A 13,564-nucleotide genomic window follows, 5' to 3' on the forward strand; every position below is an offset into this window, starting at 1 on the left:
AAAATGTTTGAAGAAAAAAGTGCGAGTCGGGGGAAGTTGGCACCTCCAATGGAGAGACCATAACGGTTTTAAACAGACGCCTCTTTCGTCTTCTCTTCATCCCTCCACTTCAGGTCTAATTTTTCAGCTGCAATGCACGGTTGCTTAGAAACCTCACACATTCTCAGGGCAGCGTAGTTTAAACATAATTCTGCCATGATTAGACGGCGCTGCATCATACCTACAGTGTTTGAGTGTGTGTGTGGAGTCTGTGGTTGCAGTCCCTGTAATTAACAAGCCTTAGCATGTTTATTTTTAATTGGGTGTCAGTCACGCAAATTATGGGGCAGATAAAGAAGAACCTCTTTCACTCCTCCATTCAAACATTTGGTTTGTGTGCTGATAGTTATGCACTAACAAGCTTTCTACAGATGAACCTTGCATAATAGGATGAGTGAAAAAAAGCAATGAAATGAGCTGCCTATAATCATTCATTATTGTCAACTGCCACGAAATGACAGCAGCAACTGCACATGCAGCAGGTGAGAATGAAAGGAACAAACAAAAGAAGCGTCATGCCCTATCAAACAGGCACGTGCCCCCTCACATTTCTGAGCTAAGTGGATTTTGAATGTAAATTCCCCAAAAAACAAAAAAACAAACATAAAATGATTCTGCATATGCAATGAGCTATCTTGCTTTTCCTTTACCTCTCTTCACGGTTCTGGCCCACACAAACGCGTCCTCCATGGCGGGGAGTGGGATTGCTGCAGGAACGCTGTCGAACTTGGAATCCGATCCCGCAGCTGGTGCTGCAAGGAGCCCAGGCCGTCCATGGCGTCCATGCCCCGTTTCTGAGAATGGATACGTTACAGCAGTAATCACTAATCAAACGCTGGCACAGCTGGCTGCTACAATCTGACCTTTAGTTTGTTAACTGAGGATCTTAGTTAAGGCCATTCTAAGCCTGTTTACAATGAAGCACTGCGAAATGGAAACAAAAAAAACTATTTAGCTCAGAATCACACAGCAACTTTGGTTTCTCAGATACAGCTCTTTTATGGTATGGTATTGCACTTCAGAGTAAGGACTAAAACAGGAAATTGTCAAATAAAATAAATAGTTAAAGTCACAATGTGATTTTTAAAATCACATTGCGATAAACTTTCCAATTTAGAGAAAACATCATATTTTAAATGAAAATGACAATAAATCAAGTCACAAAATTGAGGGAAATAATAGATATAAAAGTCACATTGTGAGATGTAGACCTGTTCCACAGATAGAGCTTAGATTAAGTCAGGGTTAGGCCTTAGTTTAATGAGAACATTTAAGTAGCTTTTATAAACATGACTTAGAAAAAAAATAAGACAAAACAATGGCACTGACATATTTTAAGATATGTCAGTACAAGTTGCTTTCAATTAAAACAGCTCAAACATGAATTTTAGTCTGTGAAACCGGGGGGTAAAGTAACAAATATGAGATACAAAGTTCGTCACTGTTGGACAGAAACCTCCTTATTTTGTCATTTGAATTTTTTTCTATATATCCTTACTGTTGGTCACCCTTTACGTCTGTCAGTGGGTTTTACAAATATTTAACCAGTGAAAAGTATTAAAAAGAGCTTTTGACTAAACCTCATAACTTCATTGGATCTCCAAACTGTCAGTAAACCTCTTAACTTCCACTCACTTCTTTCTGCTTGTTTGCAATACAATTGTAAATAAAGAACTGGTTCTTTGAATAAGTACAGTCGACGAATACATAGCCAAACACCCACATAGCTACAATACATGTAATAACCTGTAAGTTGATGAAACGTAATGTGGTGGACTTACTGCGTCCGATGTGGTTGTTTTAATGACAAACAAAACACATTCTCTGATATTCACTAGTCAAAAACCTCTTAGGTCCATTTGAGTTTGATTTGGTAAAATGTTAATAATCTAATGACACATCCAAGTGTCTGACCACATATAAAGCCACAATATAAATTTTGATAATGCTGTGTTTAATTTTTAAACAAATACAGTGTTTTTCCATTTCCTGAAAAGTAGCGTTTTAGGAGATACGTTTCCGCCCAACAGCGATGAGCTGTACATTTGAGATACTAAGTCGAAATTATGTGATAGTCACAATTGTGATATATGAAATTACATCTGTAACATTTACAATAACAATAACCAGAATTCAAGTTGTAATCACAAGACAAAAAGTCCCGTTGTGATATATAAAGTTGCAATTACAAGAATCAAAGTTGCAATTGAGAGATATAAAATCAGAAATGTGAAATGACAAATTGACAATTACAAGAAATCAAGTCGCAATTGCGAGATATAAAATCACATTACAATAAACTTCCAATTGAGGGAATTAAATCCGCAATTGCAAGATATAAAAGCCACATTGTGAGATGTAAAATAACAAATATAATTGTGAGATATTGTCGAAATAAAGTAAAAATGGTGAGACATAAGGTTGCAAGTGTCATATGAAGAGAAATAAAGTTGAATCTATAAGATATAAAGTTATATTGTGACATAAAATTGCAATTACCACAAAATAATGTTGTGAATATCCTGTTATTTTTTTTACTTTGAAGAGGAAACAAGCTTCCATATAAACAAGCTTAAAGGTGTGTTATGTTATGCTTAAACATATATCTGTTATGCTTAAAGTGTAACTTCCTGTTTGTGCTTTTGTATGTACATTTGTAGGACGTTATATACCTGGAGCAGTTTGCCACCTCAACACTGATTCCTTGGCACGGCTGCCCTCCACACTGAGGGCTCGGGCTGTCACATGCTCGAGTCCGACACTGGCATGAACCAACACTTCCGCCATCGCTATGACTACAAGCTTTCCATCCTGACCAGGCTCCAAAATGACCATCCACAGTCACATTCCTCACCTAGCCATATACGCACACACATACATAACACACACACACAAGAAAGAAAGCACATAAATAGTAAATGGGCACAGAAACAAGTAAACAAAATCTGAATGAAAATAAATGATTACTGCAGAATGTGCAGATAAGGTCACATTTCCCAGTTATTAGATAAATCCAAACTAAAATATACTGTAGCTTTCAGCATATTAGATTTGTGATAGCTGAAAATATCACAGGCTCCCATTTGAAAAATGAGCACACTTTACAATAAGCAAATATTTTCATTTGAGGCATTATATGAGAATGCAGTAATGAATAGCTAATGTAATTTTGTTATTGCACTCTGGTTATTAACATCTGAGGTATCAGATACAGGACAACATATTTTGTGAACAAAAGGAGAAGGTAATGTTGTCTAACGCATAAGACACGATGAGTTCTGTGGAAAAGATAGTCGTTGCATTATGAATAGAGAAGAATAAATGAACCTCTGTGTGGAGAGAAATTGTCTGTGCTCTTTGTGTACCGAACGCATAAGAGAGTCACATTTCCAATGCGGTGGAAAAGTAAAAACAAACCTCATTTTCAAAGACCTCATTTTTCCTTTAAATATAGATGGGGTTTCTGCCAATTTTAAGACGGGGATGATACAGTGAGATGACGTTTTTTTTTTTTTCCAGAGAAAACAAATGTGGTTCTTTGTTTATTTCCATACTGTGTCAGCCTCCAGATGGGCAATGTGAATTAAGTATATCTCCATCTAGACTTAATGTGCTGAAGTCTGAAGACATTTTAGACCTTTCACTCAACCGCAGACACCTGGACACAATCACACCCCGTGGACAAATATACAAGATTCCTTGCTATACAGTCTCCAAAAGGACTAGGTCAGATGAGTGGGATGCCCTATAAGCGTGAGTGATACAAGCACAAAAACAGTTGTTTCTCATGGTTGAATTTCATTTGATTAACAACACCTAAGTAAATGGTTTTTGTGGTGGTTGTTTTTTGATAGGCCAAAAAATTGTAGGTCAAAGGACAATGGCATCACTATGCAATCATATGCAGTCATTTTATCTTTTTGAATCATGAATAGTATATATCAAATTTCATATTGAATATCGCATTTGACAACCTGAACTAATCTGGCTAAGTCAACAGATGGTTGAATTATCTGATATCTTTTAGAAACGTACTAACTTTGACACAAGATTAACATTTTAAAACAAAACTACATCAAACTAGCCTGACTACTTCAGACTTCCGCTCAATTTCAGTTCGCTTCTGTACTCAGTCTGAGATATCGACCTGTCTTTCAGTTTTCCTCCGGCCTCAAAACAGCCGGCCAATCAACGAACAGAGGGCGGGATGAGAGCCGTGACGTAGACGCTGATTGTACCGTGGATGCGTAGTTTTACTTCACATAATCTGCAAAAGTCGTTCACAGACATGTTCAGTCCGGTATTTCGCTCGATGGTTTTGTTTTCGCATCATACATGTGTTTACAGTTGAAGTTCATTGCGGCTGAGTCGGCGCATAACACACTTCTTAACCAAACGTTATGTGATTGGCTTACGGGTAACCAATGATTTAAAAAAAGAAAACGCTTTTCTATTACGCCCTTCCAGACCAGGCTAACATCAAACGGCCATAGTTTTAAACTTAAAACCTTTTTTTTAATTATGTAACCAGAATTTCATTGTTTTTTTTTCCCAGATATATATATATTTTTTTACTTTTATAACACGATATTAGGGCAGTTACAGTCCAACCAAAAACTAAATGAAACTAAATGAAATGAAACAAAAAAGGTTTATTATAGTCATTTTGTGTACTGTATAAGTCAATTTTATTGGGAAATAAAATGACACCAAAAACTGCTATCATGTGATTCTCCAATATTTTGCAGGCAAGATTCAAACCTGCATCTTCCACAAGAACATAATGGCTTAACCTTTTTAGGGCACATTTTAGATTTTTATTTTCAACAACAAAGGAAATCTGGACCTCAAAATGTGTAACCAATATGTTTAAACAACATGTGTGAAAGTAAATCAATACTAAATCTTGCATTCTAGTGACTCTGAGAGTGAAGCCTCCCACACTTTTGCACTTCCCTGTGCGTGTTAAACAATTCCATGCTGCTTTCTCCAGGCAGTGTGGGAGGCAACTTGCTATTACACAAAATGTCATTTCTCAGCTACAGCTACAAGGTCTCTTACCTAAAGACCCTGTGAGAAAAAAATGCCTGACATAGTATATGGTATGCGTGTCTACAGATGTGTGTGTGTGTGTGTGGATCGTGTTTTCAGAGCTGTGGTATCTCATAGAAGGCTGCATGTAAACTTTAGAACATGAAACCACGTGAAGAAAAAGTGTCCAAATATTTTCAGAGCCACTGTAAATGGGAGAGACCTGATGGATTGGACAAAGCATTCTGGGAGTGATCTACAGGCTGGGAGGCCTCAGGCAGGGGCACATGTCAGCACAAAGGAGTGTGGGAATATGAAGCCAAGTTACCAGAGAACGCCACTCAAAAGAACCATGGCTGACAGCAATTTGTGCTTCGCTTTGTTTCCTTGCGCACATGCGCAGTTGGCCTTAAATTTTATTTTTTAGTACATAGGGATAAAAAGTTAGTTTTCCTGCAAAAGCAGCAAAATCAGATCTGCATTGTCTCAGCACCTGCAATGTTTCCTCAACATTGTTATAAAACTCCTCTAAGGGTGTCTGCAGTTATGAGGGAAAAAAAGTTGATCTTGCAAGACAGACGTTACGGTTGAAGCAGCCACATTTGTCACTGTTCTTCACCGACAGACTGGATCAGCATCAAGAGTCTTGATATGAAAAAAAACAACATTTGGCTTTTGAGAGCCGAGGCACTGCGTGAATGATTGAAGTGCATTCTAGATACTCACAGGACACCGTGTGATGCTCTGCTCCCATTGGCTCATGCTGACGCTCTCTTCCAGGGTGGTGCATTTCTTAAGCACCAGATCCCAGCCGCAGTACGGATCCCTGGCCCCCACACAGGCACTGACGGAGAGAGAGAAAGAGCAGATGCTCACCGTGATATAAAAGTTCATGGCAACATTAATCAACTGAAAGAAGACAAAAGAAGAGCAGAAGTGAGGAGGTCATATAACGAGAAATCCAATTTTCCTTTATGAAAGCATACTGTATGTTTCAACACTGAAAATTTCCTCCCCAGTCAAAAAAACACCATCTATTGACACTAAACTGGAAGAACGGCTTATGGAATCCTTTCAGACATCTGAAACTTGAAGACAGTAGAGGTGAAACAAGGAGCAAGTATGATATATTAAACACCAGCAAAAATAAAATAAAATACAATAATAATTGTTCTTATTATTATTAATTAACTGTAAAAGGCCACCAAAGTTGTGCTGTTCCTAGCTGTGTGAAGCACCTCTACATCCTTCTGAAAAGGCCATGGCTGCATCCGAAATTGCATACTTCCTACTATATAGAAGGCGAACAAGTATTTCTGAATTCACAGTATTTATAAAAGAGGAGGCAAAAAGTAACCAGATGACCTATTACTTCCAGCGAGATTCTGAAGTGTGCATACGATGGACTCTTGACTATCCCATGAGGCCACGGAAGAGGATTTGTGAATGGCAGTGAAGCGAAAGAACTGACTCTGGTAGGTCACGGTTGGTAATGTAAACATGGAGAATGTAGTATGTCCAGATTACATTCATATTACACACAATCATAGTATATAGAACAAACTTTTTTAACAGTCACAAAGTAATTACTTGTTCAAAACAAGTACCTACTCAAGAGAGTAACCGATTTCGGACGCAGCCCATGAGTAAGCAGGTCAACCATGCAAAAAAAAAAAAAGGGTGTTAATTTAAAGTCCCCCTGTGGTGATAATCAAGTTTTTAATGTTGTTTATATGTCTATGTGGTGTTTTTAATGTGCTTTAAGACAAACCATGTGCAAATTCATAAGTCAACACCATTGCTGAGTATTTTCTCTTTAAAACTGCGTTGAATCAAAGGTAATCTCAAAGACGAGATTTGAAATGGCTGGTGTTTCTGACGTCACAAACTTTCTTGTAACCAATCACGTTAACGTGCCGGCGAGCTTTAGCATATCATTAACAGCGAACTATCAGGGGAGTCTCGAGAAGCCAGGTTATCTCGTTATATTTTTCTGTTGATATGAAAAATCGGGTAGATTTACTAATATAGCAGGTGTATGATGTGTATTGCGATGTTATGATCAACTATACGCCTTTCTTCATTGACGTTCTGAGTTGTTCAAAGCGTTTCTGATGATTGTTAGAAGGCAGCTGTCTGACTCTGAGATGGCGAATGGGAATGTGGTTTGTGTAACATTAGCAACACATTATTAGCTGTTTGATAACATAGTCAAGCAAAAGGCTAATCATATTAATTACTATTATGTGTCCGATGTTGTAAAAAGCGATACCATTGTGCAGTGTTTACCTCAGTAAGTTGGCCGAGTGAATCTCTGAGCTGGCGTGATTGGAGGCGGGGATAATTAGCATATTCATGGTGTAGAGTTTCACTCAAGCTATTTAAAGGCATAAAGAAAAAGGAAAAACGTTTAAATACGTCATTTTGGAGATCAAAGACGAGTTTTAAGGGATCAAATTATTGACTACAGGGGGACTTTAAATCTTAAAGGCACAGCATCAAAAAACAGCCTGTTGACCTCTAAAAGGCAGAGAAAGGATGGTCCTGGAAAGTATTTCCTCATGTTCCTGGAGGCACACCGACACTGCACAATTTTGGATGTCTCCCTTATCTGACCTATCTATTTCAGGTCTTGGAGTCTCTACTGATGTGCTAATGAGTTGAATCAGGTCCGTTCGATTAGGAAGAGTTTGAAAATATGTAGTGTTGGTGTGCCTCCAGGAACACGGCTGGGAAACACTGCTGTAATCTACATTATGACACTAAGTGGAACAAAAACTTGAATAATTTTATAAGTGGACCTCAGGGAAATTTATGGAATGATAAAACCACACAATATAAGCCTTTTAAATAGTTAAACACCTTTAAGTGCACACATGCTTCTTATTATAAATATAGCTTGCATTGGTATAACTTAATCTGGCAATATTTCCCTTGAGTCTTGATGACTTTCATCAGAAACAGAGAACGGCCCAGAGACACACAATGTGTGTCAGCAGAGTAAACCAGTCATTTTTAAAAGTTGTGGCATGTGTCCGTTTATAAAAAATAAAAAAGTTTGCATAAGCTCTCCTCTTTTGTGTCAGAAAGCATAGAGGTGTGAGTAATTGATCTCTCCCAATCTTTAAACCGCTTAACAGGATAGAAAAAGCGCATCAGGCAAAACTCAGCTCATATTCACATAACTCAGCGCTTTTCATTGGAATGCAAATGAAGAGAGATGATGAACAGGCTGCCATCTCCCCTTATGAGCAAAGATTAGAGAAGAGCTCTTGATATGAAGGCCTGGAGGCACAATGTCAAACATGGTGATTGTTCTTTGTTGCCCTCTGGCAGACGATCTTAGTGACATTATGTTTATTCTGGTGCAATGAAAAATTAAGTTGCAGGCATGTAAGATTAGTAGTATGATTTATCTTGCCAGGAATCAAAATGTTGTTATTATTAAAAGCCATCATGAAATGGCATCTGCATTTAACTTCCGACATAAAATGTGGCATTTGCAAGGGAAACGAACAGGTAACACATAACAATGAAGTTCAGTTTAGGTTTAATGCATTAGGTATTAAGTTTAATGCATTGTTTTAATGAGTTTAACAATGAAACATACTTTTACGGCATTTATTAATTTCTATTTAATTTCATAAATTAGCGTTAGTTACGAACGAACATGAATTAACAATTAAAACATTAGTGTAATTACATATAATTAAGGCATCAAACTAAATTATTAAATGCTGAAAAAATTGTCTGTTGTTAGTTCAAGATTACTAATGCATTAACTAAAGCTAACAAATAGAATCTTATTGAGAAGAATTACCAATAAAACATTCAGCGGTGTAACAAAATAGTCAGCTACAAAGTAAGCTGGGACTTGGTTTTACTTTTTGTGAATAGACTGGATTGTGAAAAAATAGGATACATACTTTTCTTTAACGTCCACATGGTAAAGTGCACAAAAAGAATAGTTGTGTCTGGTGCAGAAAGTTAATATGTTGTTTTGATGAAAGGGTATAATCAAAGTGGAAGTAGGATCGGTCAAGCTCCAAAAAGGACAAAAAAACATCCTAAAATTCCATATGACTTGTTGACTATACTCTAAGTCATCTAAATTCATATGAAAAATGTGCTGGGCATCACTTGTCACCATTCACTTATTGTATATGCAAGAAGCAACTCCTTTTTCGTTCCAAAGATAAAAAGTCGTTTTTTGAAAGACATAGACATTTTCATTTTGGGCGAGCTGTTTTCTTTAAGAAAGTAGTTATGAATTTCTACCTTGAGATGCTGCACATCTGTCTGCCGAGAAGATGCAGTACTTACTCTCTAGATTTGTGGAAGTTGCAGCGCATCAGGGGGATTTTGATGACCTGTTCTCTGACTCCAACAAATAGCTCACTGCGGCTGTGAAGAATAAGCAGGCTGCGGATTGGCTGCCTCTTCTTCTGAGGGAAAAGCTCAATCTCATCCAGCAAACAGCTGCCCATGGTCTGGTTCAGCGGGGAGAGGACCTTCTTAATGGTGCCGTAATCTAGAAAGAGGAATTCGAGAACAAGTGTGTTAGACTTTAAGGGAGGAGAGAGAGAAAAATAGTTTAGGTGATCACGTGGGGGCATATCTGATGACCTGGTGAGATTGGAACGGAATTATGTCAGAGAAGCAGGAGTGGAGAATGACCTCAGATCTCTTCAATCACATGAAAATTCTATAAAGTGCTAGTCTGCCACCTGGGCTGTCAACTTAAATGTGGATGTGCTATTTGGATCAGAAAAGGCAAACAGGGCGGACTACTCTCCAGAGAAGATTCATTATCTTCTCCAAAGGGTGGCTTTTGTGCAATCAAAAGGAGAACAGAATTATCGGCTGAATCCCTCTCTGGAGCATGTGTCTCATAATGTCACAAAAAGTGACCTGATTTGGTTCAATAAGCTATATAATATCTATTTTATCATTGGAGTAGTTTTTGCTATTCTTCTATTCACGGCTCGCCAAAGCTGTTTGTCAGATATTTTATAGAAGTCAAACTTTTAGATACTAAAAGAGCCTCTGATTAGGTCCCTGCCCTTGTCAAAACAGACTTCAGTGCTCTATTTCATTTCACTCAACTGTGAAAATTCCAGCTACGTTCCTCACACGTCAAGCTACTGTTGTCTGGCATGAATTGAATTTAGGCTAACACTATAAACATGGCACATAAAGGAGTAGTTGCCATACCAGAGGATTTATATTATAGCACCTCTGAAATACTTTGATCTTTAGAGCACGTCTTTATCCTGAAGTCCGTGAGAGATTTGCGAGAGACTGCGATTTGAAGCTTTAAATAATGAATTCACCCAGAAATTAAAACTCTGTCATCATCTACTCATCCTCATGTTGTTCCAAATGTGTATGACTTTCTTTCACGGAACACAAAAGGAGAGATTCTGAAGAATTGTGGCGGATGCTATTTTCCAAACAACTACATTATTGAAGCTGGCAAGAATCACCATTTACATATCATAAAAGTGATGCATACAATGTGTGCGCAATATTCCAAGACTTTTGAAGTCATTTGAGAGGTTTATGTGAGAAACAGACCAGTGGTGTTATTTTGAACTAAAATTACTATATACACACATATATATATATATATATATATATATATATATATATATATATATATATATAGCAATAAATAGACATAAAAAAATAAATAAAGCTGAAATAAAACAAAATACAAAATACTACATGAAAAACTTAACTTAGTTAATTAGTTAATTAGAAATGTTGCTTTGACAACTAACTGATATAAATAAGGTTAAGTTGAAGTTGTACTAATGTTATACTCTGTGCTAATATGTATAAATATAGTTTAAAGCTGAATAGAAATATTTAAAAAAGACTAAACTAATAAAGTGACAAAAGCACATTCCAAAATGATAGTCATTATTGACTGAAAATCTTTATATCAACCTTTGCACTGTAAAAAATTTGTAACACTCCCAAATCAAAAATTTCAATTGACCGATAACATCTAAATTTTTCAATTGGCCCAAGTGAAAATCTGTACATTTAATTTTAGAATTTACAGAATTTCACTTGGGCCAATTGAAAAATGTAGATGTTATCGGTCAATTGAAATTTTTGATTTGGGAGTGTTACAAATTTTTTTACAGTGTGGTGTGTTCAAGAGAGAAGTAGCGATGTCCAATTTGTCATTGAATCGTTCTTTTGAACTTTCACAAACATTTTTGAGTTCTAGACGACTTGGAATATGTGGCATGTAAGGAGCCCCTAAAAAGCGACATGGTGATCGAAATATAATATAATATAATATAATATAATATAATATAATATAATATAATATAATATAATATAATATAATATAATATAATATAATATAATATAATATAATATAATATAATATAATATATGTTCCACTGAGAACTTTGCATTCCCTCGCAAAACGTTTGCTGTTAAACATTGAATGGCCATTAAACATTTCCTTTTTTTTTTGTTCCACAAAGGAATAAACTCATACAGGTTTGAAATGACATGACATTTTGACTGACATTTTTTGGGGTGAATGTTTTCTTTTCTTTCTTTTTTTTCTAATACCATTCCTTTCTTCCCTCATTGCCAGACTAGACAGACAATGTGAATGCTGTTGAATCAGCATGAGGCTTTGATTCCTGCCAATATTCGAAAACAGTTGGTGTATTCCAGAAATAAAATCAAAGACGCGCTGCTTGCCCAATTACCAAACAGCTTTTAAACCCTGACTGTCCTGTGTGTTTATGTTGTACAATTTAACAAGTGTGTCCTTCCCTTTAACAAGTGTTTATTTTACACAGTTCTTTAACAACAAGTGTATCCCAGTAATGTAATTTCTGTTGACAGGTAACTAGCTGTTCAGTGTTTTTCAGCAGTGCACAGGCCAGAGCAGACAGGCTTGGAGATTTCCAGGCTCTGGTGTGCATCTGGATAGCAAATGACCGCTTACAGAACATTTTTTCCTTATGTAAGTACATTCTGCCTTTGATGTTTCATCACTGCTATGTGTCGAATGCCTTTATTCAGCCTGGTGACCAACTGTTGCTTGCTTCAAAGACCATTGATTCAAGTGGACCGGCAATTATTAGAGTCAGTTTTCCCCTATGACTTCCTTATGGCAATGCAGAAGTCTTCACTCGACAAAGTTTTTATGGTAAAAGTAACATTCTAATAAGCTGGGTTTAATGAGAAGTCGGCCACCTGGGATTTTCTGACTACTTTCATATTACAAGCTTTAATGTTCATTTCAGATTTTTATTCTTGACTTAGATCTGTTCTTTTAACCATCCACTATTCATATTCTTATTTGTGAATGGAATAACAGACTTATCTATATGTTGTCAAAAGTTTGTGGTTGGTAAGATTTTTTAAGTGGTTTTGAAAGTCCTTTACGCTGACCAACACTGCATTTATTTGATTAAAAATACAGTAAAACAGTAATATAGCTTTTTGTATTTTAATATATTTTAAAATGTAATTTATTCCTGTGACAACAAATCAGAAATTTCAGCGTCCATTCTATATATACTGTATACATATATAAACACACACACAGGTGTATATACTGTGTATATATATATATATATATATATATATATATATATATATATATATATATAGTGTGTGTGTGTGTCTGTATATATACGTATACACACACACATATATATACATATATACACACATGTATAAATATATGCGTGTAAAAGTATATACACGCATGCACACATGCACGCACGCACGCACACACACACATAATAATGTATATACACACATATATATGTAAACTAAAACTTTTATGTTTGATAATCATGATTAATCGATTTGACAGCACTAATATATACAGTGAGGAAAATAAGTATTTGAACACCCTTCTATTTTGCAAGTTCTCCCACTTGGAAATCATGGAGGGGTCTGAAATTGTCATCGTAGGTGCATGTCCACTGTGAGAGACATAATCTAAAAAAAAAATCCAGAAATCACAATATATGATTTTTTAACTATTTATTTGTATGATACAGCTGCAAATAAGTATTTGAACACCTGTCTATCAACAAGAATTCTGACCCTCAAAGACCTGTTAGTCTGCCTTTAAAATGTCCACCTCCACTCCATTTATTATCCTAAATTAGATGCACCTGTTTGAGGTCGTTAGCTGCATAAAGACACCTGTCCACCCCATACAATCAGTAAGAATCCAACTACTAACATGGCCAAGACCAAAGAGCTGTCCAAAGACATTAGAGACAAAATTGTACACCTCCACAAGGCTGGAAAGGGCTACGGGGAAATTGCCAAGCAGCTTGGTGAAAAAAGGTCCACTGTTGGAGCAATCATTAGAAAATGGAAGAAGCTAAACATGACCGTCAATCTCCCTCGGACTGAGGCTCCATGCAAGATCTCACCTCGTGGGGTCTCAATGATCCTAAGAAAGGTGAGAAATCAGCCCAGAACTACACGGGAG

The 13,564-nt window shown here is 36.5% G+C and overlaps 1 protein-coding gene across 1 annotated transcript in view; it reads right to left on the minus strand.

Moving 5' to 3' along the window:
* sema5a (sema domain, seven thrombospondin repeats (type 1 and type 1-like), transmembrane domain (TM) and short cytoplasmic domain, (semaphorin) 5A) overlaps nt 1–13,564 on the minus strand; it is a 133,435-nt gene that overhangs the window by 36,591 nt on the left and 83,280 nt on the right. The window contains exons 11-14 of the mRNA XM_084398967.1: nt 9,394–9,601; nt 5,797–5,914; nt 2,712–2,893; nt 690–833 (exon numbers count right to left, since the gene is read on the minus strand). Of these exons, the coding sequence (XP_084255093.1) occupies nt 690–833; nt 2,712–2,893; nt 5,797–5,914; nt 9,394–9,601 (652 nt within the window). The remainder of the gene's footprint in view (nt 1–689; nt 834–2,711; nt 2,894–5,796; nt 5,915–9,393; nt 9,602–13,564) is intronic.

Source organism: Rutilus rutilus, assembly GCF_951802725.1.
Source record: "Rutilus rutilus genome assembly, chromosome: 24".
Taxonomy (NCBI): domain Eukaryota; kingdom Metazoa; phylum Chordata; class Actinopteri; order Cypriniformes; family Leuciscidae; genus Rutilus; species Rutilus rutilus.